The sequence below is a fragment of the Sardina pilchardus genome, chromosome 12, assembly GCF_963854185.1.
Source record: "Sardina pilchardus chromosome 12, fSarPil1.1, whole genome shotgun sequence".
NCBI classification, from domain to species: Eukaryota; Metazoa; Chordata; class Actinopteri; order Clupeiformes; family Clupeidae; genus Sardina; species Sardina pilchardus.
Window position 1 is genome coordinate 3,631,986 of NC_085005.1, and position 26,891 is coordinate 3,658,876.

Below are 26,891 nucleotides of genomic sequence, written 5' to 3' on the forward strand. Positions count from 1 at the left end.
CTCCATTAAAACATGGATCCAATGACATCATCTTGAGGACTCCCTCTCCACCACCCAAGAGAACCGTACTGTAGACCCTCCTAAAGAGAACCGTACTGTAAAGAGAACGGTACTGTAGACCCTCCTAAAGAGAACCGTACTGTAAAGAGAACGGTACTGTAGACCCTCCTAAAGAGAACCATACTGTAGACCCTCCTAAAGAGAACCCTCCTAAAGAGAACCGTACTGTAGACCCTCCTATAGAGAACCCTCCTAAAGAGAACCGTACTGTAGACCCTCCTAAAGAGAACCCTCCTAAAGAGAACCCTCCTAAAGAGAACCCTCCTAAAGAGAACCCTCCTAAAGAGAACCATACTGTAGACCCTCCTAAAGAGAACCGTACTGTAGACCTTCCTAAAAGAACCGTACTGTAGACCCTCCTAAAGAGAACCGTACTGTAGACCTTCCTAAAAGAACCGTACTGTAGACCCTCCTAAAGAGAACCACACTGTAGACCCTCCCAAAGAGAACCCTCCTAAAGAGAACCGTACTGTAGACCTTCCTAAAGAGAACCCTCCTAAAGAGAACCGTACTGTAGACCCTCCTACAGAGAACCGTACGGTAGACCCTCCTAAAGAGAACCCTCCTAAAAAGAACCGTACTGTAGACCTACTAAAGAGACCTAAAAGTCCTCCCCAAACTGGCCCAATGGGGCTGCAATAAAGGAAAGTACCAAATGCCTCCCATTATTACTGTAACACAAATTAATTATTGGAGGAAATATAAGGCAAAACACATTGATAATATTTACCTATGAAATGCATTTTGTGTAGTTTAAGCTCTGTCATAGACCTTTTCTGCATTTGAATATGCTTCCATAGATTTCATTTCAAACCTTTATTTATACTCGTAGGGCACTGAGGTTTCCCTCATTTACAATGACGACGAGTTCACAGGAAAAGTGCAATAAATAAGTAAATAGGAACAAGAGAAGGAACATAAAAACACATTTAGATGTAAAGAATATCATTTCAATATATATATATATATATATATATATAAATGGATAAAACAAATATGCATATAAAAATTAAATAAGTAAATAAACTAAAAAAACTAAAAACAGTTGCAATTTGATGAACAGAGATGTGACACCAATTGCTTAAAAACAGTAGCAGAAGGCAATGTCTCTAGCCTTAAAGTTTGTTGCAGAGCATTGCAGAGCGTTCCAGGTACTAGGGGCATCGAAAAGAAATGCAGCTTTGCCAAGCTCTGAGTGCACACTAGGGACCCTAAGAGTGAGCCAGTTGTTGGATCTGGTTTGGTAGGATCCATGGTTCCATTGCAGTAAGGAGGACGGTAGTTTACCACTAATTGCTTTAAAAACAAACAAGTGCCAATGTAAACTGCGCCTCGAAGAAAGAGAGGGCCAGCCAACCTTACTGTAAAGAGTACAGTGGTGTGTATTATAGTCATCACCAGTGATGAACCTAAGAGCGGAATGATAGACAGCGTCTAATTGCTTTAAAATGGTTGCTGTTGCATGCCTGTAAATGACATCACTGTAGTGTTGTCCAATAAAGAAACTGATGTCTTCTTTTATTTCGTTTATTATCAACTGTATTGTCACACGTGTTATACTCATGTTCTATCACATCTCTCTAGTCTCCTGCTTCCGTAGTAGGCGTGTCCTTAACTATACTACATTTTCCTCCCTTTGTAGTTTTTATTTTCTAACACTACAAAATACATGTAACTCTAACATTGTAGTATCAACCTTTTAACATGTTGTCTTAAAGTAAAATCTCACATTCTTAATGTTTCAAATCAAATCTTTCATTTCTTTTACTTTAACATAAGTATTCTATATCATAAACATAAACAGAAATACATCTCTTCTGTATTATCAAAGACAAGTTTCACATTCTGAAGCGGGCTGGTTTCTTGACAACCCTCCCTGATCTGGTGGTTGGTTGATCTGGTGGTAGAATCACAGTGTCTTCAGGAATCTCTACAGCAGGCAGGTGCTGTGTTTGTGATGTATCCTCAGGCTCTCTCATGCCCAGGTTTGGTATCACTGGTTCAGGGATGTTAAACTCCAGTGGCAAGGGTGCATGTCGGAGGTGCTTGACATTCCTTATCACGAGAGTTCCATTTTCAGTATTGACCAGTTCAAAAGAAGTGTCAGAAGTATTTCTTAGTATGACATAGCGAGCATCTTTGTATTTTGCATCTAGTTTGCTGTTCTCCAAGCTTGCAATGTGTACAATGTCTCCTATTTTGAAATTATGTTCTTTTGCTCCATGTTTCTTATCTGCATATTCTTTCATTTTGCTTTTGTATTCATCATGATGCTTTCTGATAACGCATTCCTCATTTTCTTCCTTCTCCAAGGTTGGTAGTTTTGTGCGCATATCCCTTCCAAAGATAAGGTAGGCTGGAGTTTCACCTGATGCTCTGTGGGTAGTTGCGCGATAAGCCATGAGAATCTTTGGCAGTTCCTCTTTCCAGTTCTTTCCCTCACATTTGGCTGCCCTGAAGGCCTTTTTCAGGTATCGATGGAAACGTTCTATTTTGCCATTACTCTTAGGGTAGTAGGGAGACGCCTTAATGTGTTTGATTCCACAAGCTTTAAGAAAAACTTCAAAAAGATTTGCCACAAATTGTCTGCCATTATCAGTCACGACCTCTAGAGGGTATCCAAAGCGTGCAAAGATTTTCATCAGTTCACCGATGACAGTTTGTGATGATATGTCTGACAAAACTACCGCTTCAGGATAAGACGTATAGTAATCAATGACAGTCAGTATGTACTGGGTGCCTATCGGACCAACGAGATCTATACCTAACTTTGTCCAAGGCTTTGGAGGTAACTCAAGCGGTTGGAGTGGCTGATCTTCATGTAGCGGTTGATTCAGAACGCAAGCATTGCAATTCCTGATCATCCTCTCTATATCAATGTCCATATTTGGCCAATAGAATTTGTGTCTCAAAAATTGTTTTGTTCTCACTACACCTTGATGTGTTTCATGTGCTATGTTCATTGCTTGTTTTGTTTTACCTTTCGGCAGCACAATCCTGTGCGCCCTCAGGATCAATCCGTTGTGTGTTGATAACTCGTCTGAGCATCTTCTATAAGGTTGCATTTCCTCAGTCACCTGTGTCGGCCACTGTCCCGTTTCTATGATTGAAATGAGTCGTTGTAGTAGGTCATCCTCTTGTGTGTCTTTTCTGATGTCATCGAGTGTCATGGCTGGTACTTCACTTGTGATGACGGAAAGTACTCTGTCCATATATGTGTCAACATATTCATTGTCTTCTGTTACAGACAAAGGCAGTCTTGAGAGAGAATCCGCTACATTACACTTTCCTGCTATATGTTCAATTGTGTATTCAAAAGGGTGCAGTCTCATCCCAAGTCTCTGAATTCGTGGTGGTAACATTGTTGCTTTTTCTGGATTAAACATATAAATCAAAGGTTTGTGATCTGTCTGTAAAGTAAACTTGCTTCCCCACAAGTATGTTCGAAAGTGTTCTACAGCCCAGACGCATCCTAGAGCCTCCCGTTCTATTTGCGAATAGCGTCTCTCTGTGGCGGTCAGTGAGCGGCTAGCATAAGCAATCGGTTTGTTTTGACCATTTGACTGTTTCTGCAGTAGTACAGCTCCTAATCCTATTGGACTAGCATCAGAGATCACAGTAGTTGGTGCATCTAGCTTGAAGTAGGCTAAGCATGGTTGCCTTACCATTGCTCTTTTCATGTCAGAAAATGACTTTTCAGTCTCTTTTGTCCATTGCCATTCTTGACCTTTTCTTGTCAGTCTCCTAAGTGGCTCTGATAGGTTGGCATAGTTTGGAATGAACTTCATCAAAAATCCACATGTGCCTAAGAATGAACGGAGTTGTGCAACATTCTCAGGTCTGGGTGCTTTGCTTATGGCCTCTACTTTCTTTGGATCCGGTTTTATTCCTTCTCCTGAAATGACATGTCCTAGTATTTCAATCTGTTTCAATCCCAGCACACATTTGTCCTTGTTAAGTGTCAATCCTCTCTCTTGGAATCTTTGAAATACTTTTCTCAGTCTCTCTTCCAGCTGATTTTCATCATCTGCATACAGAACCATATCATCCATGTAGCATACAATTCCAGGCATTCCACTTATCAAAGAGTCCATAGCCTTCTGATAGGCTTCAGGTGCTGATGACAATCCGAATGGTACCTTTTTGTATCTGTAACAGCCTCTGTGTGTAATGAATGTTGTCAGCTTTCTTGATTCTGGGTCTAACTCAATTTGCCAAAAACCTTTCCTAGCATCAAGTTTTGCGTATACTTTAGATCCTTGAACTGCTTGCAAAATACTGTCAACAGTTGGTACGGGATGCCTTTCTCGAATGACAGCCTTGTTTGCCTCTCTGAGGTCTACGCATAGCCTCATCTCTGCTGTGTCTTTCTTTGGTGTGAAGAGTAAATTTGACACCCATTCAGATCCTTCATTAACTTCTTCTATGATATCCTGCTCAAGCATTTTGTCTAATTCCTGATTCACGGCTTCTTTCATGTGATATGGAATTTGTCTCAGTTTCTGTGCTACGGGTGGTACTGATGTATCCACAGTTACTTTGTGTGTGTAGCCATTCACTTTTCCTAGTCCTTTAAAAAGTCCTTCATATTCTTTGAGCAGATTCTGAAATCTTTCTGCTGAATGTTCTATTGCTTTGACTGTTTCTTTCCTGTTCAATATTTTCAGTGAGAAGCTAGACATCCTTCCTAACAATGCTTCTACATTGCCTCTGATCACATAGACTTCATCCTTTATTTTACTGTCCTTCCAGCGAAGACCTGCTTCAAAGAAACCAATGCATGGTAAAGGTGTTTTCTGTCCATATGCATAAAACTTCTTCGTTGTTGGTTTCAGCTTTGTGTTTCTTTTGAACAGTCTATTGTAAAGACCATCTCCTATGAAGTTTCTGCTACTTCCTGTGTCAATTATCATTTTCACTTTTTGATCATTAATCTGGATTGTCTCTTTGCCTTCAGGATTTATTGAATAAACAAATTCATCTGAGTCATCTGATGTCTGCTCATTCACTACTCTAACAGGTTTTTCTGATTTCCCTTGCTGTGTGTCAGTTTTGCTTTTACTGCTTTCTTTTTCTCCTGTTGAGCTGTTCTTCTTTCTACAAACTCTGGCATAATGACCAATCTTCTTGCAGTACAGGCATTTAGCTGTTCTAGCTCCACATTCATCTGCTTTATGGGAAGACAGTCCGCATCTATGACATGTATGACCGCTTTCATCATTATCTGCGTCTGTTCCACGTCCTCTCCCCTTCTTTTCGTAGGCGTAGCGCGGTGCGCGGCTGCTCCTATTGAAGTTCACGTGACTATCACTCTGTTTGCTTTCGGACAGACTGGACAGTGCCTTAGCTTCGGCCTGTGCAGCTTCAACAACTCTCGCTACCGTTAGCGTTCTGTCCAAAGTGAGCCCTTCTTCCTGTAGCAATTTATCACGCAGTCTTTTATTGGCACATTTCTCAACGATTTGGTCACGTATCATATCAGGCTCAAGTGCTGCGAAGTCACACGATCTAGCCAGTTCTCTCAGTGCATTCACATACGCATCAATGGTCTCTTCCTGACTTTGTGTTCTTTGTCTGAATTTATGCCTTTCCAAAACTACATTCCTCCGAGGGGTGAAGTAGGTATCTAGAGCACGCACAGCTTGTGCATATGTTCCTTTCACACCTGGCAGATTTGCAAAAATTCGTTGCACTGGCATGCCTATACAGTGTAACAAAGTAGCTCTCCTCACCTCATCCGCGTGATGTATGGATCCACTGGCTATCTCAAAAATGTTGTAGGAGTCCATCCAAAGAGTATATTCCGTATACAAATCTACAGCTCCCATGTTCAGAGGGTTAGGTGGTGATATTTGTGCCATTGTATATCCAACAACTTGTGGTGCTTGCACAGCTCCACGACCGGCGGCCTGACCATCCGTACTCATCTCGTTGCACTAGCCTAGCTAAGATAGCTAACGAGTTCCACTTCTAGAAGTCCAAAGTCTGTTTTGAACGTTAAAATCCGTGTCGTTCTTCTGACCATTTGGATGACTCCTGAATCCTTTCAATCCTCGTCGCCATAAATGTAGTGTTGTCCAATAAAGAAACTGATGTCTTCTTTTATTTCGTTTATTATCAACTGTATTGTCACACGTGTTATACTCATGTTCTATCACATCTCTCTAGTCTCCTGCTTCCGTAGTAGGCGTGTCCTTAACTATACTACAATCACCATAGTCTAAAACTGATAAAAATACAGCCTCAACAACTCTCTTCCTACTGATCATGGGGAAGCTGGACTTGTTCCTGTATAAAAAGCCCAGATTTTGGCAATCATTATCTGTATGTACAAAAATGACACATCTTGAAAAAATAGTTTTCAGAAAATGAGGCAGAACACCATCACACTCTTTTGATATGTTAAGAACAAATCTTTACAAACAACAACAACAAAAAGTTTCATGTTGGTAGATGCTGTTGGTAGATGCTGTCAAAAACGGCACAAAATGGGTTTTCATCAATTTTCAAGCTATCTTCCATACCGTTCACCACATAGGGACAGTTTTTAGCACAATATATAGAGCATACATTGTAAACTCTGTATTTAATGTTCTAGCTTTAACATTAAGCTTTCCACAGGCCTTCAAAGATGCTGCCAACTAATAACTGCCCCTGTCTGCGGCCTGCGCAACATTCACCCCCCTGCAGCGTTCTGGCCCTTCAGCTACTGCCACACTCGCCTCTGTGCAGCGTCCGTCAGCCACTGCCACACAATACAAGGTCCAAGGCCAAGGATGATCCTGCCAGCCAGTCTGGTGTCTTCAGCATCACCTGTAGATGTTCCATATAACACCCAGAGGAACAGAAAGAGGAGGATGGAGAGGGAAGAAGCGGGTGTACGTGTTCGAAAGTACACTAAAGAAACAGATGTGGTGGTGTGCAGACGCTGCTTAAAGGACCGCAAGCACCCGGGGCACCAGCAGTATTATGGGAACTGGTACTGTGAGGAGACAGCCACTGAGTCTTTCGCTGAGTGGCGGGAGCGTCTGGCAGCCAGAGGCTACGGCAAGAAAAAGGAGCAGACGGGAGCGGGGCAAAGGGATGGGGCAGGAGAGGGCAGGGAAGAGGAGCAAAGTGAGAAGTGAGGCACTTGCACTATTGTACATAGTTATTTAAATAAATAAATTCTACTGGTTGTGTATTTCAGTATACTGTATTTTTCTCTGGCATGGTTATGGTAAAGTCATTGATAAGACTTCACTGTCATAATTCATCACAAATCTGGGGCCACTGGTGAACCATTTACTGCAGAAAAGGTAGGTGTTCGTGAAACTTTAAAGGCTATAAAAAGCCAGGGCTTTTATTTTCCTAAATCATATAACTGACCTTGCTTATGTGGGACAAGCGTCTTTATCAGACAAGCCTTTAATTCCTTACACACAAAATTTGACCTCAGCAAAGATGGGGAAATATTATGAACTGTAACGTTTAACACTGTGCATATTTGCCTACCCATATAAGAATTAGGCTGTCCAAATAAGAAATCATGCAAATCAATAATAATACTAATACATAGTGTGTACTAATACATGGTGTAATTTTAGATTCTAATTTTAAAATGGAAAAACAAATCAACATGGTTGTCAAGTCTAGCTTTTTTCAATTAAGGCTTTTATCTAAAGTTAAGCGCTTTCTATCTTTTAATAACTTTGAGAAGGTCATTCACGCCTTTGTGTCCTCTCGCCTTGACTACTGCAATGCCCTGTATGCAGGCGTCAGCTGCTCCTCCCTCTCACGCCTTCAACTAGTGCAGAATTCTGCAGCCCGCCTTCTCACCAGAACACGAAGGCGAGAGCACATTACACCTGTACTTGCAGCTCTCCACTGGCTCCCAATACGTTACAGGATAAATTTCAAAATCCTCCTTTTTGTTTTCAAAGCACTACATGGTCTTGCCCCCTCTTATATATCAGATCTTTTAAAAATACACACACCCTCTAGGGCTCTTAGGTCAGCTGACCAACTCCGCCTAGTTGTTCCTCCCTCTAGGTTGAAAAGCAGAGGTGACAGGGCTTTTGCAGTGATTGCACCTAAACTGTGGAACGAACTGCCACTGCACTTACGCCTGGCTCCCTCCTTAGCTGTTTTTAAATCCCATCTCAAAACCCATCTTTACACCCTAGCATTCAATTCTATATGAATGTTTTATTTTATTTGATCTGCATTCCTCTGTCTTAGTCACTTTGTTGTCCTTGTTGTTTGTTTATTGATGTCTATCTTTTTGTTGTCCTATGTGTTTGTCTAATCTAGTCATTTTAGCTTGGTTTTGTTCAGCACTTTGGTCAGCTGTATTGTTGTTTTTTAAAGTGCTCTATAAATAAACGTGACTTGACATAAAAACATGCATAGAACAAGCTTCTATTTAATATTAAAAAGCAATTTGCCTATGACTGTGTTTATGTGTTTTAAGTGTATCCTAGCGTATATGACGGAAGGTAGGTGTATGCAGTAGGCTGTCTCATGAAATTATGTATCCTTTTCACTAGCCTAAAAAATCTGAACTCCGCAGCGGAACCGTCTGGGGACGTCTTTGGAACGTTACGTTCGGTGCACCACAGGAACGTCCCGGGAACCTAAAATTTCTAGCTGGCCCCCGTCGTACACCACGAAATCAATAGTCTGAAAAACAATAACGCGTTTGCTTCTTCGTATCACATTCATAAACAAATAATGAAATAACAAGTCATTCTTTATTTTTTTTTTTTTTGATTCTGAATTGAATAGGCTATCAAATGAACGAAACACACGAACCTCGTGGTGTTGGATATAATGCTACATCGGGTAGGTAGGCTTGATGTCGACCAGCCCGCTGTGGCAAAAAGGACTGTGTGGAAGTGAATCTTGGCTCAGTTGCGTGTTAACTTAATGCATTTGAAATCCTGTGTGAGTGCTGTTCAGAGTAACCCATTTAATCCCAACGGTCACAATTGTGACCGATTTATTTTTTTTGCTTCTGTGCCTTTACAGATGTCATTGTATGAAGTATCAATACATTTTCCCCAAAAATAAGGTGTCTAGTATGGAGGGATGCAAATGAAATATGTGAACTTTGTTCAGCGTTCTCATAGCATGAGTGAACATGAAGACGGTCACAATTGTGACCGCTAGGCAACTACAGAGTCAGATTTTGGGGATTTTCTCTTTTTTTGACACATTTCTTTGTCCAATCATCTAATTTCCAACAAATTCCAAACAGAGATGATATGGGGACATTGTCCCAGGTCTGTTATTTACATTTAAATGTGTATCACAATACAATACTCAACATTGCCTCTGCAATTCTCTGCTATATTCTAAGTTTCTATGTTGTTCTTTCTCTTAATTTTACTTTCAGTAATGTCCTACACATATAAGATCTAACTGACTGTCCAGATTTTACAATCATACCTCAAAAACAGTAAATCATTGTCCTCATTGACTATATTCCTATATATTCCTATATTGCATATGTCACAGGTGGTGGGGGTTGTAATCAACTCGCCAGTCAGCCTGTTGAAGGCAAATTGGCTGAATGTATGCAAAAACTTGCAATAGACATGAACAACCTTACCAGAAAATATATTCCCCACCCCTTTCCCAACAGCCCCCCAACACACACACTTATGCACAGTAAAGGGCCTATGTCACAGGGGCCAGGCAGACAAACCAGAAGCACAGCTTCATGTGATCAAAAATAATTGTCTCATCAATCTGTCCTGACACTATTGTATGTCCACGTTACAGACTGTGTCCTATTATGTATTTAGAACCTTAATCCAGTAGTAAAATGAATTAAATTGAGCAATATAATGGTTATCACACCGTTCTGACACTAGATTAGGCCAATAACTGAGGTCAGAGCAGGCTCCTATGCTCCTCTGGGTTATTTGGGATCAGGGACAGTGGTCCTGTGTTCTCCAAGTCAAGCATTGTATGTTTCCAGGGTCCTCCAGCATTATAAAGCACATAGTAGATACCCGAATGAGCATAGGTCCCAGGATATATAGGACACTGGGGACATAGAGCCTTATGAATATGAGGCCTTTGGAGCAAAGGGACCAGGTAACTTAGGATGTCACTTCATGTGTGTTCACTAATTCACGGATGGGATAAATGCAGAAACCAAATTTCTTGTGTACGCAAGTATACTTGGCTTAAAAACTTTTTCTATTTACAATAATAAACAGACAAACGACATCTCTTTTTGCAACATGTGGTGGTTGTTGCATTGTGGTATATAGTTGATACAGATGATATAATGGCTTTTCTATGTAAACATGGTAAGGTTGTTCATGTCTATTGCAGGTCTCTGCATACATTTAGGCATTATGCCTCTAACAGGCTGACTGGCGAGTTGATTATACCCCCCACCACCTAGTTTGTATAGGCTATGTGACATATGTAAAATAGTAGTCAATGAGGACAATGATTTACTGTTTTTGAGGTATGATTATCAAATCTGGACAGTCAGTTAGATCTGATATGTGCAGGTAATGACTGAAAGTAAAATTAAGATAAAGAACAGCATAGAAAATCAGCTATTACAATAGCTATGTATAATAGTGTGATATAATGGCTTCTCTATGTAAAAATCGGCACACTTAGAATATAACACAAAATTGCATAGTCAATGTTGAGTATTGTATTGTGATACAAATATAAATGTGAAGAACAGACCTTGGACAATGTCCCCATATCATCTCTGACTGGAATTTATTGGAAATTAGATGATTGCACAATGAAATGTGTCAAAAAAAGAGAAAATCACCAAAATCTGACTCTGTAGTTTCCCATCGGTAACAATTGTGACCGAAAATAAAACACTCCTTTTCACCCACTTTTTTATTAAAATTTTAAAAAATAGTAATTGATTACTTCAAAGGGTTACTCAAGACACATGATTTTGATATTTTCATGTCTGGGAAAAATTTGGGATTAAATGGGTTAAAGTGGATCGCGTGTGCTTGCATCCTGCTAGTTTTTTTTAGGCTTAGGCCCTAGATCAGTTCTTGCTGATATTGCATTGATGACAATTAAGCTAGTTTTGGCCCATCAACTGATTGATATTGTGCTGTTCTAAAAAGCTGAATGTGTCAGATCTGGCTGGAGATTGGAGGTGTAAATCCTATGTGAAGAGCTACGGTTGGCGGACCATAGTAGTAGGCTACAAGTGTACAGTATCTTTGGCAGCTGTTGTTTCTTATTTAGCCTACTTACAACTAGCCTAAACCAAAGTCTATAAGTGTCTCTGCCTAAACCTTGCTATCGAATTAAATTAGAGCGCGGCCTTTATTGCACTGCATGGGCTAATTAATGTAGCCTAGGCCTACAGCAGATGTCGCTAGAGACCAGGGGCTGTTGCTTCAATCTTTCAACCAATCGTGAATAAAAACAAAAACGCAATTTGGTCCCTCGTGTCCCATCGCTCCGGCTAATGATTAGTTGGGTAGGGGTAGGCTGGCTAGTGGCTACTGCAAACGGCCAGGTAACAACAACGGCAGGGCAGGGGTTTGACGATTTGGGACTAGAATAATAATGTTTTTTGAGGATGCGGACATCGATCCTGCTACCTCTCGCTTGCGCTCATGTTTGCGCTCTACCATTTTAGCCAATCCCCCTTTCCGCTATGAAAATATATATGAACACACACACACACACACACACACACACACACACACACACACACACACACACACACACACACACACACACACACACACACACACACACACACACACACACACACACACACACACACACACACACACACACACACACACACACACAAATACAATGGCCCGTCCGATTAACCCACACTTCTTACGTCCCTCGTAGGCTACAAAATCCTCATGTCCGTTACTTTTTACAGTCTATGGTCCGACCTCGTAGTGTTCTGTACGTATTGCGCCTGTTGGAGCTTCTTGTCAGCAAAATACAGTCTTATCTATGCTTTTACATCTGAAGGCATTCAGGCATAGTTTTAAAGACAACATTATGTTGAGAGTGAGCCTCCGATCTCGCCTCTCAGCTCCGACACTGACTCTTGTCAGGTAGTCTATCATCCATTTTGAACCAAACATTTTGCCCTCTCTAAATGCATGCACTGCCCATGTGATTTACGTCAAAACATGTATTGAGATATTTAGCTCGTCGTTGAAAGCGTTATTGTATGTGATGAGAGAAAAAGTAACCTCCTTCGAGCCGGATTTGAACCAGCGACCTAAGGATGTCAGTGTGTTCCGCTACAGTCCTCCGCTCTACCAACTGAGCTATCGAAGGGGCCGATGGGTAAATGGAAAAAGAATCATTATGAAACACCATGTTAATAAAACACCAATCTTCTCGGCAGCATTTATGAACCTCGTTCATGCATAAAAGTAGCCTATATTTCCCCATTCACTAGGAAGATCTGATTGAAAAAAAAAAAAAAACTGATCAAATAAACAGTAGGCCTATGTGTATAGCCTACATGCTAATCTGTGGTAGCCTAGCCCTAGGCTACTTATTTGGTGAGTCAGTCATGCCTGGTCCCAGCTGACAATCATAGATAGGCCTATTTTGACTGACAACGACGGACCTAAGTCTGGTTTTATTGAGATGAAGGTGGCGTATTTCTGGGTGTATTAGGCATTAGGCCCACTAGCGCTTAGATGAGTGTAGATTATCAAAGTCTAGTGTAAAATACAGTAGGCTCCTAGGCTATATTGGCTATGACTTTTGAAATGCATTTTCACCTCCCAATGACAGCATTCACTTTTTCATTGGAAATGTAAAGGTATTCACATAATAATAATAAAACAAGATAAACAATAGTTGAACGGAATGCTTATTTTTGAACCCTAGTCATCTCATTGTGCCTGATGCAGACCTTCCCTGCTGAATGTGTCTCTTGTCTTCCGTTCCAATACACTGTTTTCACAGTTCCATCTGGGTACTCTCTTCTCTTATACAGTGAAGTATGAACCTCACGCTGTCCATTCGTAAAGTCCACAGACTTTTCCCCATTCCTACAGGTCAAATACATGCACGACATGATCAGATAGGGGAATATATTTGATGGATAGATGGTGTCAACAGACATACACTCTTACTCTGTTAACTTAACCACAGTGCCATCCGGAAATGTGCTTTCCTCTCGACCATCAGGGAAAATGTGCTTGATTGTGCCATCAGGGAAAATAATCTTTCTGCTACCATCAGGATGATGTTCTTCTACAATAACCCATAAAGAATGAATGAGAAAATATAACAATAACAAAAAATGAACAGTCAGTACAAAAAAAACTTTCAATATGTTCTGTCTGTCTTTGGCTATCTGTAGCCTACATGCTACAACATATATTCAGTGCTTGAGATCAACCCCTTCATTTCTGTCACACTACCTGTTTGGTTATTTCCAAAGTGCAGGACCTCCAGGCCAGAGGGGAATGTGGTGTGAGATGCCTGAGAATCATGATAGTAGTACACCTGTGAGAGAGACAATGCATTTCATTAAGAGGCCTTTTCTCTACCAACCAGAGATAGGTGTTTCTACAGGACAACTTAAAGTTTAAATTTTGACATACCACTTTACCATCAGCTAATATTTGTTTGACATCACCATTGAAGAACGAAATCGTCACTGATTTCTGATCTGCAGATACTTCCTTTTTGGTACCATTTCGGTATATAACAATTCGGCAACCAGAGGAAAAAATTTGTTCAACCTGCACAGAAAATGTGAATGAATTAATTTCTACAGGATATATACTGTAAATGTGCTCCAAATACAATGGCAAATGGCCATTGACTAATGATGAAAGGATTCTTAAGTCAATGTCACCTTTCCATCTGGGTAGTGTATTTCCTCTCTCACGTCATTCTTCATGCCCCGCAGTGCTGATGGTTTACTATTGTCCTATTTGGTTTTAGAATATGGACATTTAGTCGGAAAATAACTTTGTGAATAAAACCTACATCACACCAGCGCACAATGCAATATTAATTCAGATGAGCTCAAACATAGTTTACTAATAGCCATGTGTGGCATGCTTGATTAAAGATGTAACAAATTTGAGGGAGCAACTTGGACACTTATAAAGGGATGGTGTTTTATTTAGGCTTAGGCCATGAACCACTATATCCATGCACACACAACATACATTACCATGTGATCAGAGTCAGAGGAGGTTGTCTGGCATACCGATGGAGTCCGTTTACCTCTGGGGGTCCAGCTCTTATATGACCGATCCAATAGCTTCCTCGGGCTGTCTTCGGACACCCATGATACCTCAATTAACAAGAGCAGCAACATGACAGTTTCACTCGCAGGCCTGTGGGGTTGGTGTTACTTTGTTTGCAGAATACATTGTTCTTAACTACATTTTGTGTGAAGCGTTCCGGTACAGTGCTCTTATTCATTTGACATCTGGAATGTCTACTCTATGACTGAAGTAGAATTAGCATGTTACCATGTCAACTGAATACCTTTCTGCCATTGTCAACGTGCGACCTGTGGTGTGTGACTAGGCCCTGTGTGCCCTCAGGGCTTCCTGAGTTTGCAGAGGGCATGCCTGAGTGATTGGAAATACCATTTTACAATACAATACAAGAAGCAAAGATAAACATATACATATCATGAGGACAACAATAACGTGAAAAACATGGTCAATATTATTGTGGAAACTGTTACAAGGAGGAATTATGATGACACTCATCCACTTACTGAAGGGTGTGCTTGGTCTTTGGTCTTTGGTTCTCTGGACCCTGGCATGAAAGGTTTGATTTGGCTGTAATTGAAGGATAATTTAATAACTACAAAAGTCATTCGATCAGGCCGAATTACCTCAATGCAAACCAGAAACATGTTTTCAACAGTGAACATATCCACAACAAGAACAGAATCACAACTTTACTGAATTAAGAAAAAAAAAGAAATGTCAAAAAAGTAGTGAACAGCACTTGAAGAAGGAAAAGTCCTATCATTCTTTACCCTGTGTCATCCTCTACTGATTAAGTGATGTGTTATTGTTAAACAGGAGTAGGCTGCATACTGACCACAACCATCCTTGATGGAGCAGCATTTTGGTGGTCATCAGTGTGATCAAAAGCAGGAGTAGGCGCTCTGGAGTGGTGTCCCACACTAATGTGCTTGGAGGACTTCTGCTGTTCTGTCATCTAAATTTAAGTGAGTGAAGAGATCAGCAATCATCTTAATAAAGTTAACTTGAACGTGTCAGATACAGATTTGAAGCACTAACCACTAGATGGCGTGTTTATACAGCTGTAATTTCAAGCAAACATGTTTTTTTTGTTGTTGTTTAAAACATACTTTTTGTTGCAATGGACAATTATTCTTAATTTAAAAATGAAACAAAATTGTAGATAAGCCTTTTTCTGTGACAGTGACAATGACAGATGTTTCCTTTTGGATAGGGATGTAACAGCAACCTCTCCAGCTAGAATATCCTCGTGCACTAGAGGTGCACGGATGAGCTATTAATTGATCCGCAACCGCATCACAAAACTCATCATCCATCCGCCATTCATCCGCTCAACTTTTTTGACCAATTTTCAAAACCACAACCACCCGCCATCCGCTGGCTCTTTTAAAGTCTATGAGTGCTGCAGGGCAATGTAAGGCGCAGCTAAGGAAAGGTGAGGCCGGGAAGCTCTTGCTGCCTGTTCTAAAAAGGAGACTGATCTATGCAGCAAAGATATTTAAATGCTTGAGTCCCAACTATTGGCTATGTTGTAGGCCTAGGCTGCCCCCAGAATATCAGCAGTGAACTCAGTCTCAGATCAGCAGACAGGGACAAAAATAATTAAATAAATCGGCATCGACTAGAGTAGCCTACTGTAAAATCTCATTGTAATTATGTAGCACATAATTTCAACATGCTGCTATTTAGCCTTCTTATTAATCGCTATTGCACTTTGACGTTTTTCAAAAAGAAAGAAAGCCTGAATACAATAGCACGTTATTCACGTTATAGGCTAGCCTAGTTACAGTAACTCTATCAGAGAGGGTTAAAGCGGAATTAAGGATCTTTGACTCTATGCACTCACTGTCATTGTCAGGGTGAGGACGAGCCTGTTCTGTATTTGTGTTTTATTTTTAGCTCTTATGAACAACCTAATTGTAAATAGAAAGCATAGACGTATTATCTAAAGCCTCGACCTCAGAGGAAGTGCTGTAGGAGGCGGCCTAATTCCACGCACCCTGCTCATGACAAAGGTAAAGCACACCACAGCAACAGGACTAGGACTTCTATTAGGTGAATAAAGTAATGAGCCTTACTTTGCCATGTGTTACTCAACTCTGTCCAGAGGCAGACATCCCGGGTTCCAGAAAGCAAAAGTCCTGCCATATATGCTTTCTATCTGTGCACTTAACATTATCACTAATGATCTAATCTAACTGGCTGCTAATTAGGATGAGCTGGTTTATTAAATGGTTGGGTCAAATGTTTGGCAGGACTTTTACTTTCTGAACCTGGGACGTCCGCCTCTGACTCTGTCCAATACAGACAGCTGGGCTCATAGCTTGGGTTTGCTTGGCCTAACCTACCAGCGCTGCGACAAGACACGACATGTCATGAATCATCGGTCAACGTGCAATGTAGGCAGGGCTCAACATTAGCTTTTAAAAGTGGTTGCCAACTGGGCAACCAGGCATGAGGTTTTGGTTGCCAAATACAAAAAAATGGGGCAATGTTGTGGTTGCCACATGGGCAACCAGGAGTGAGGAATTGGTTGCCACTTGTCATAATTTGGTTGCCCGGGGCTACTGGGCTACCGTTAATGTCGAGCCCTGAATGTAGGCCTATTCTACTTTCTTGTTGCACATAATATATTGTATATATTTGATTGGTTCAACCGGCACCCGCCCGAATTTAATTCAAATATTAATTTTAATCATCCGACTGATCCACGGAGTCCACAGTTGTAACCGCCATCCGTGCATCTCTATCGTGCACAGACCAAGTGGCTGGTCAGACTGACCACCATCAATCCATCTCTGGTTCTTCTGGTGTATTTGTGAAGCTAGTCTATTCTGGCCTGAGATTCATACTCACACAAAATCTTATCTATACTTCGAACTTACACCTGAGGATTTAAACAAGCATTTGGTGTTTTTTAAAGATACCGTATGAAACTCATGTCAGCATTGTGATCTTAAACAGTTACATACATTTCAAACATTCATAATTGTAAACAAGTCATGAAAGTATAGTGGCAAACCACTACATCTAGGTTACACGTCTTGAAATAAAGACATCATCCGTAATTCCCAAAGATCTGGATATGTAAAAAGTTCAGATACCACCTGTTTAATGAGCCATACTGCCGGTGACATGCTTAATCAAACAAGCCTCATCAAGTCTGTGACCCAATTTGTACATGATGACATTATCATTAGCCTACTGTCTGTGCCATCAGTCCAGTGACTAACACACATGTGACTAACATGCCAAGACAGGCTAGACGCTTCACTTCAACATTACGTAGCAACCCAACAGTCACGTTTGTTTTCCTAGCCTACTCTACGTTGAGTCAGTGTTGTGACAGGGCAATGGTCATACTGAAACTCTGATTAACGGTCGTATAGTCTTACGTTTATGAGAGGTGGGTGAATGGGGGGAGGCGTTTGAGCGGCAGGGCCGGCACTGGTGAGCCTGCCTCTCAGTTCCTGGTTCTCCCTTATCAGTGAGTCCATACGGCTCTGCAGCTGCCCATGAGCCCTGGACCATTCCCTGTCCTTCTGCTGGACAAGCTCCTGCATAGCCAGGATCTGCTGCTGGAGCTGGACCACCCAGACACATGCACAGTGAGAGAGAGAAAGGACAAATACTCTGTATAGAAAGACACAGTTCAGTGGAGCACAGAAATAATTGTCACTACAATAGACATTACTGTTGAATCTGGGGAGTATTTTATATGCTACGAATAACAAAAAGTATCCTACCAGGGCAACGCCATGATCCATTTGGCCCCTTGTGGATTTTTCATCATTTCTACTGCTATCTCTGTCAACACAAAGATAAAGACAACACGCGTGTCAAAGATTGAACATCATGGCACAAAACACACTCACCTTCAGGTGATAAAATGATAACAAACGTGTGTTTTTTCTCAGTAAGAGAAGTAAGCATGCAGCAGGATATGTGTAATCTGATTGTGGCAACCAGTCGACCAGAGTGAGAACAGCAAAATCTACGGAATAATCTGTTCATTTTTTCATGTTGCACGTGGCCACATATTTTCACTTAACCACCAATTACTTGCTGTACTCTCTCCATACTAGAGCTGTGTTTTGATTTGGCACTAATGAGTGACTACCTTTCACCAGCATTTTGCATATTGGCTGAAATGGTTGAAAAATTAAATATTGTAAAAGTTTTTTAAAAGGACAAATATCTTTATAATTCATTCTATCCAGAGCCACATTTTGTCTAAATTAAGTACAGCCAATTTACTTCTCAAAATGAATAGGTATGAAATGGATTACAAGGACAGTATTTTCAAGTATTATGGAACTCATTTCAAACAGCGACCGCCGAAAAACCTGAGAAACTGCATGGCCTTGTCCTGCTTGTTTTTCAATTCATCCAACAATGTCTCATGTTTCACTTCAGCCTTAAAAGCGTGAGTAAGATCTCTCTGTGTTTGAGCTGGTGCTCGATCACCTGCAAGAGGAGAAAGCATTAATGATTAGCTGGCCTTGAGTGCTGTGCCAGGGGATACAATAGTAAGCTCTGTTGGCTACACAACAGTTAAGAGCCACCACCCATCTAAATAAAGCACTAATGGACTAACTCAAGCACAAAGCTAATGGACTAACTCAAGTACAGATTAGTATGACTCACCACGCCTATTGTCCTTTGTGCTCACACATTTCTCTTTCAGTTTGGCATTGACAGCTTTTTTGTCAGCAGGCTCAATCTGAGGGAAAATGCTGGTGAGCAGCTGTGAAGCAGACATTATTTTCACCTCTGCTGGCTTCTTTGACTGGTCTGTCCCGCTCCAGCTCAAGCATGTTAGTTCTGAGTCACTGTCTTCACTGGAGCTGGGGAGCCAGGGACTGTTGATGCTGCACCTCCGAGTTTGAACAGGGGGACAAGGCCCAGCCTCACTAGGGGCATCGCTAGCATAGTCACCATCTGAGAGGTCCAGGTTATGGTCCTTCTGATAAGGGCGGGAGGGAGGCATGGGGTCCCTGTGACATTGCAATTCAGGGTCATCCTCGCTGCTGCTGCTGCTGCTCTCACCAGAGGCAGCGCAGTGCAGAGACCGCGTGAGCTCTGTGGCTAGGCTAAGCGTGTCTGGCATGGCAGGCTCAGTGCTGGACCGGGCTCTGCCTGATTCACTGCCTGTGCCATGAGGAGCTCTCTGGCATACACGCACAATCTGATCATTTACCTTTTTAAAGGCAACACCGCCTGCGGTCTGAGGCGTGACCCCGAAGGTGACCTTTCTGTCTGATGAAGTTGCAGAGGTCTGATGGAGGCTGTTTCTCCTTAAGTTGCTATGCTGGATGTGATCATGAGTGTCTTTCTTGTCATTTTCAACTGCATGCAATGCACATATGTAACTAACTGAAGTTTGAAGACAATGGGACGCTGGACTTCTGTCATTCTCGACAGCGCAGCAAAGGTGCTCTGCAGCAGCCCTGACAGATTTCTTGGCACTTTGCCTGTTCGTTTTTGCTTTCTCATCTACTAATATGTGGCTCACATTCTGAGCGTCAGTGCCTTCCCGTGGATCTACAATTGCCTCACTGGGTGTCTGCGTCATGGGTGTGTTTCTAGTCGTGCACTTTTCACTGCTAAACCGGGAAGGCGGTGTCATCAGTTGGCGCTGCTTAGGGAAAGCACTTGTTGCCTGCTTATTAAGCAAATCTGGAATCCCTTTCTCTTTGCCTTTACTTTTGTCAATGCCGGTCACACCATCCCCTTTTCTCAGAAACTTCCTTGTTTGCACCTGGTTATCTTTATTGCTCTGTTCAAAAGAAAAGAAATGTTGAAACAGACGTTCAGAGCAGAGATGTGCAGTATTGTGTGGGTGTTCATTTCCTCCAACCTGATTTGCCACTGACAGAGGGTTTCCATCGACTTTGAGCTGCTCTTCAAGAAACTCTTCAAATGTTTTTCGTCTTTCTCCCACCGCAGGTCTTATTGGCCTGGAATTGTGCAGCTTTGATTAGTATACAGCAGCCCATTATCACTCAACACCATTTAAGACCCCAACTGAAGAGACAGGCTCCCTATCCCTGATCGTGATCATTACCGGTCCTCTGGGTTCACCTGGCGTATCCCTCTTATTCCGAAAGGACTGACTGGATGGAACTCCTCCACGGGCTCCTCTCGAATAGGAGAAAGGTTCCTCTGTTCTGCCCTACCTTTCTTCAGATGTTCATCTGATTCGTATCATAAACATAAAACCACACAAATATCAACAATTTTGTTCAAAGGGTGGCCATGAAGAAACAGCACAAATAACCCCTTCTCCTCCTTAAAGAGAAAGCACAGTACGGGAAAAAATAAAAGGAAATTATGCTTGCTTAAATTATGCACGTTATTTCACCTGTCTTATGTTAAAGTTAGTCATATGTGCTGGAAGCGTTAGTGAAGACAACATTAGCAAGAAAGAGGAGTCACACTGAAACTGAAATAAGACTTCATGGTCTCAAGGCAGAAACGGTCAGAAAGAATACTGGATTGGATATAGGAAAGATACCAGGTCGGTTAATTGCCTCAGTTCAAAACAAATTTTGCCCTCAGGTGCTTATCCATAACCAGGAAGGAACTGTGGATATCCATAATTGCATGGAAAGAATAGTCATGCATGGAAAACATGCAGACACATAATAATAATAATAATAATAATAATAATAATAACAATAATATCAATAATACATACAATACATTATTGATGTGGTTGGAAAATGAAAGGGTACTGTCCAGAATAACGCCAAGGCAATGCATGCAGGCGCGCGCGCACGCACACACACACACACACACACACACCTGTCACAACCATTTACAGTAGAGCTGAGTACTGTTCCAGGAGATACTGGCACCTGTGCTGTTAAGTTAAGTAACTAACAACTAAAGATAATAATGACACACAATTCTGTTGAAATTGATTTAATCACAACCTGACACAAGCAACAACAGGGCTATATGTGAACTGTCGACTTCCTTTCAACATTTAACAAATGCCAACAAATCAGATGGAATTTGTTGCTTTTTTTAAACTCCTGGAAAACGTAATGAATTGACTGTTGAATGGGTCATGTCCTCTTTCTTGGCATACCAGCATTCCCTTGACAGCAGGCCAGCTCTGACATGTCTGGCCCAGCGGCTCTTATGGACTCAAGGGATTCCACTTGTGGACCACGACGACTTCTCATTGGACACCAAATTCCTCTGCTGTTTGTTTTGTCTGACATATACACTGTGGTAAAAAAAAGACATGCCTTGCCGTCCTGCACTTTCAAATCCATCCAGTGATCCCTAGGCACACCCTATCTACATGTACTTTGCCCCCACTCACAGTTATGTATTTTATGCCCACTCCGAAAGCGTTCCTGTGGGTTTCGATAGCTCTCGTGCACTGAACCATTAGTAAAACTTCTGAGGAGTGACGGCAAGCGTTTTACTCCCAGACAGGTTGCGCAACATTTAATGCTCTACCCAGCTCAGGTTACTCCATACTGGAATCCCCCAAGGAGCAACAAGGGAAAGAGAGGAAAAATAAATGAAAAAAAAAGACACGAAATGTCACGTCCCCCAAAAAAATGACAAATAAGGAACTCTTGGTGTTTAGTACGAGATGAGGACATTTTTCCATCCTACATTTCAGTGCGGTATTCTCAGGGGCTCAGCTGCTTATCTACTCAGCCTGTGGTGACTTGCTTCCCCAGGCTTGGGCGGTGCTCAACCAACAAGTCTGAGCAGTTTTAGAGGAGCTGCGCGCTTCAAGGAGTTAAATTGCTCCCAGACTGAGCTGCCGACCACAGAGGCACAACATTACCACAAAGCACTGGAATTTTGTTACGGAGCGTAAGGAGGAACAACCTGAGATCTGCTGCGTCTTCTGTTGAGGATATCTATAACTGTTGACTGATAAGAGTATTTTCCTCTTTTTGTCTCAGCAATGGAAAGTTCTATTCACCCGAGTGACAACTGCACAGCAGAGAACAAGCCTCTGTATGTGTTCTACTCCGTGGTCATGATTGTGGAGTTTGTTTTGGCTCTCCCACTGAACCTCACTGTGATCTACCTTTTCATTTTCAAACTGAAGTTCTGGAAGACCAACACCAACAACATATTTCTCTTCAACCTCGTCTTGGCTGATATTTTACTGCTCATCTGTTTGCCTGTGAAGGCTTACAGCTTCCAGATGGGAGAGCGGAGGAGTCAGAATGAGGTGGTTTGCAAAGCCATGCTCTTCATGCTGTTTCTGAACCGAGGCGCCAGCATTGCCTTCCTCACCGTCATCTCCATAGATCGCTACTTCAACGTGGTGCATCCTCGGAAGAAGAATTTCCTGAAGATACTGAAAAAATCGCCGCACATCTCCACCCTTATCTGGCTCCTACTGCTCCCGTTGACTATTCCAACTATGCTAAAGACCTTTGAGTGCTGCAACAGCTTTGGGCGTGAGGATGAAAATGTGACTGACATTTTCAGGGAGATTGTCTTCTTCACCCAGATTCTTATCCCTTTCATAGTCCTGGTGTTTTGTACAGCACAGATTGTGAACCGCCTGAACAAGAAGACTGTTGGAGACAGGACAAAGTTGCGTCGGGCAGTGTTCCTGGTGACCTCAGTTATGCTGGTCTTCTCTCTGTGCTTTCTACCGTGCACCATATCAAGAATGGTTCTCTTACTGGTGCGTGTCACCGACCATCCAGAGGCTGAGGTGATTGCTGTTCAGGTTTACGATGGGCTCATGTGTTTGTCCTACTTAGACTGTCTGCTCGACCCGTTAGTGTACTGCTTAAGCAGCACAAAGTTCAAAAGCCTTTATCTGGAACACTACCTGCCATTTCTTATTGGAAAGGATGGACAACCAAGTGACAGCACTCATTCAACAGGAAACACTTCCAATACAGCCCCTTTGCACAGTGCTAACAGGGAGAGAAACCAGGACGCTCAAGTGACTTCATTTGCATCTGAAAAGCAACACACTTCACAGTAGGATAAAAAGCAATATTTTGTATATGACATATTGTGTAAAAACTGTACAAATGTTATCCTTGTTGTTGTTATGTTGTGTGTGATATGTAAGGAACTCTATGTGTTTGGTGTTAGGAGTCATTTTTAGTTGCCCAAACTTGCCACCGCATGTATAGAAAACCCCTAATCTGGTTTCAAGGTAACACCACTGTTGTTAATGTGCACTACAGGTTGTATTACACATGCTGTGTCCACAATGACGACTACAAAAACAATTTAGTCATGCTGTGAACCTGTTATGCAATCATGGCACAGAGACAGGTGCAGAGTCTTTTCAGTTCAGGTTTGAAGACCTGAATTCTGATTTTGTTATCTTGCGAAATGACTGACTTTACCTTCCTGACTTTCAGGATTGAGGGGGGGAACTGAAATGCTATTGCACTGTTGCTGTAAGTTTTGTGTCTCTGACAGTATAACTACCACGGACCCTCGCTCCTCACATGAGGTAGCTTTCTGTACATTATTTTTTACTTCATTCTACCAAATCTGAGCCTGTTGTTTTTTTAAGATTATTTATCAGTTTGTACTTTCATATTCATATCAGTTAAAATAAATGTCTTTGTACACTAATTTATGTACAGTATCATGAGGTTTTACTAATGGCAAAGCAGATTTATTTCCTGTTTCTGACCTGAGTTGTGATTGGCTGGAACCAAGCATTGCATTGCATCAGAAGGTGGTCTAACTCCACTAGGAAGTGTTGCGCTGGGAGAGTCACTCTGGGTATCCGGGGGATTAGCAGCAGTCAGTGTAGGTGCCGGGTTTAGCCACTGTGCCGAGAGAACAGGAGCCAGCATCAGTCCAGCTGGGGGAAATGAAATACACATGGGTTTCAAACAAATATGTCAAAAAAAAGAAAATCTTAGAGACAAAAAGGAGAGGTTCCAGGGAGTAAAAAATAAATCAAGAATGCAGACTGCAGAACCAGAGCAGAAAAGGAATTCGGCAGAATATGGGAGAGGGTCTGCTTTTAGAATTTAACTGCCTTAATAAACAACTTTAATAAGAAAAAAATCTCTACCAATCAGACTTGTTTCTTCTTTCCTTTGCTATCAGTCTGAAGGTTGACTAAGAATATCACTGAAACAAGGTTCCAATTCAAATTCAACAACTTTCACCTTTGACTTTGAGGGTGTGTAATCTGTTTCGTCCATCTCTGTATGTGTGTGTGTGTGTGTGTGTGTGTGTGTGAGTCCGCTCACTTAGGGTAAAAAAACACTGGTTTGCAAATGCTTGACGAGCTGAGGGTCACCATATCTCGGTTCTCCTAAATAATAATTCGCAAATGATAATCAGGATGTGGATGTTGGAATCTTTTGAACTTCCTCTCACAGTGAAAAATGTAATGGGGAGAGGGTCTGCAGGTCCCTGACAGCACTTGTTTAGAGTGGACTATTGAACTTCCACATTATGTGAATAAACCTCATTTTTCACTCTAGCATGTCAATTTACAGTTTCATTCAAACATGTGGGAATTTCCATACCTATATGTACTTGACATGTTCAGTAATCCACAAATTGTTTATAGTTGAGCCTTCCTGATATGGAGTTGTTCCAGAGCGTAAACGTGAAGTTAGTTTTCAGGCTCGTCTCGCCTACTACGTCTCACTTCCTCTGTTTCACACATAAATCCTGTGGCTGTGATGCAAGTGCACAACACTTACCCTAACCAGTGCTAGCTGAGCTCCAACACCGCAGGGTCACAGACAGAAATGAATAACAGTGCAGCAATGGAACACAGCACAGCAGCACCTAACGGCACAGATCACTGCAACACTGAGGAGAGTAAGCTTTACATATTCCTCTCTGTGGTAATGTCAGTGGAGTTCATTTTAGCTCTGCCTTTAAACCTGTCTGTTTTGTATGTCTTCCTTTTTAAATTCAAATTCTGGAAGAATAACAGCCTCTTCCTCTTCAACCTGGTATTGGCGGACTTGCTACTTCTGATATGCCTGCCATTTAAGGTACATAATTTTCTGACTGGGGTGAGAAAAAGTGAAGACGACATCATCTGCAAAGCCATGCTCTTTATGTTATTTCTCAACCGGGGAGCCAGTATTGCTTTTCTCACCGTCATCTCTGTGGATCGCTACTTTAACGTGGTTCACTCTGGCAGGAAAAACTTTCTGAAGATTCTGAAAAAGTCACCTCACATTTCCATTCTCATCTGGCTACTGCTGTTACCTTTGACCATCCCTACCATGCTGGAAACCTTTGAGTGCTGCAACAGCTTCGGTCGCGCGCAGAATCACACATTAATGACCCAAGTTGCGGACTTTTTGAGAGAGACGGTATTTTTCACTCAGATTCTCATACCTTTCGGAGTGCTTGTGTTCTGCACGGTGCAGATTAACAACAGACTGAAGAGAAAGACCGTTGGGGACAAGACCAAATTGCGCAGGGCTGTATTTCTGATGGCATCTGTGGTGCTAGTGTTCTCCGTCTGTTTCCTTCCCCTGACCGTGTCGAGGACGCTCCTGCTGATAGTCCGAGTCCGTGACTATGCGGAGGCAGAGAGAGTGGTGGTGCAGATCTACGATGCCCTCATGTGCCTGTCCTACAGTGACTGTCTGCTAGACCCACTGGTCTATTGCTTCTGCCGCTCAAAATTCAAAGAAGTGTACTTGTCCTCTATTTTGCCTTCAAGGGCCAAGAAGCCAACACATAGGGGCGAGAGAAGTACTTCCCGAGACTTGGTGAACTCCTCTATACCTTTGAGCTCAAACAGATCTGTGACTGAGCTGTAATTCATTAGTACACGCTGTAAGAGTTTTACTTATTTACCTGTATAGCCTGTGCTGTGTTTTTGTTATACTTTGTTATACTTTTGTTATACTGGTTCGTACACTGCTGTAAATGTATGTACATAAATTGTATTGGGAAACTTTTCAATAATTTGCATTTCATATTGTTGCAAATACAATCTCTGACACATATTTATAGGACATGTTCTGCACATTAAGCAGTAAATCATGAATGTCATAAATGCATTATTCATTGTTAATTCCATTCCAGCTACTGTAATTGCATAAAACATTATCACATTTGTTTATCAAGATAAACAATGTTTGTCAAGCTGCTCCCTGACATCTTCTACTGTAAATAAATGTTAAATGTGATGTTTTAAAAGATGGATTAAGTAAAGTTTAAAATTATGTTCTGTAACACAAAAAGAGGAATTTCCAAAAAAACATCATTTCTTGGGGAGTCCCCTCAATAAGTGTAGGAATAATCTAGAAACCATCTGCACATTCCATTCAGCCTGACAGCAGATAAACACAGCGCTTCCATATTGGGTTAAAATGCGCTCAAGTCCTCCTCTCTGTTGACACTTCTCTTGGGGTGTTTTCACTGACCCCAGGGTTTGTTGACAGTCGGTCACTTACCTGGACTGAGGAGCGACAGCAGTCTGGCCTGTTCCTCCAGGACCCTCTGCAGCTTCCCCACGTGCAGCTGGAGCAGCGCCTCCCTCTGGTCACTGCTCTGAGGGACGACACACATACAACCACACACACACACACACACACACACACACACACACACACACACACACACATGCGCACACACACACACACACATGCGCAC

The 26,891-nt window shown here is 41.8% G+C and overlaps 3 protein-coding genes and 1 non-coding gene across 4 annotated transcripts; 2 read left to right on the forward strand and 2 right to left on the reverse strand.

Annotated features, from left to right (window-relative positions):
* Positions 1 to 6,891: 6,891 nt before the first annotated feature.
* si:ch211-140l13.3 (centromere protein J) lies at positions 6,892 to 19,392 on the reverse strand. Its single transcript, XM_062551286.1, has 14 exons — positions 18,930 to 19,392; positions 18,629 to 18,749; positions 18,029 to 18,089; positions 17,678 to 17,866; positions 15,118 to 15,237; positions 14,786 to 14,849; positions 14,548 to 14,633; positions 14,228 to 14,350; positions 13,904 to 13,978; positions 13,647 to 13,787; positions 13,464 to 13,548; positions 13,173 to 13,293; positions 12,950 to 13,088; positions 6,892 to 7,102 (listed from the first exon to the last, which is right to left on the reverse strand). The coding sequence occupies exons 1-14, from the start codon at positions 19,390 to 19,392 to the stop codon at positions 7,028 to 7,030; spliced, it is 1,863 nt and encodes a 620-aa protein (XP_062407270.1). The 3' UTR covers positions 6,892 to 7,027.
* On the reverse strand, positions 12,274 to 12,360 carry trnay-gua (transfer RNA tyrosine (anticodon GUA)). The gene is given in 2 exon segments: positions 12,274 to 12,309; positions 12,324 to 12,360. It is a non-coding gene; the product is annotated as a tRNA-Tyr (tRNA).
* A 2,303-nt stretch (positions 19,393 to 21,695) lies between the features above and the next one.
* LOC134098270 (12-(S)-hydroxy-5,8,10,14-eicosatetraenoic acid receptor-like) lies at positions 21,696 to 23,750 on the forward strand. Its single transcript, XM_062551287.1, has 2 exons — positions 21,696 to 22,887; positions 23,718 to 23,750. The coding sequence occupies exons 1-2, from the start codon at positions 22,222 to 22,224 to the stop codon at positions 23,748 to 23,750; spliced, it is 699 nt and encodes a 232-aa protein (XP_062407271.1). The 5' UTR covers positions 21,696 to 22,221.
* Positions 23,751 to 24,801: 1,051 nt separating this feature from the next.
* Positions 24,802 to 26,384, forward strand: LOC134098257 (12-(S)-hydroxy-5,8,10,14-eicosatetraenoic acid receptor-like). The gene has a single exon (XM_062551268.1). The coding sequence runs from the start codon at positions 25,019 to 25,021 to the stop codon at positions 26,051 to 26,053; it is 1,035 nt and encodes a 344-aa protein (XP_062407252.1). The 5' UTR covers positions 24,802 to 25,018; the 3' UTR covers positions 26,054 to 26,384.
* Positions 26,385 to 26,891: the final 507 nt, after the last annotated feature.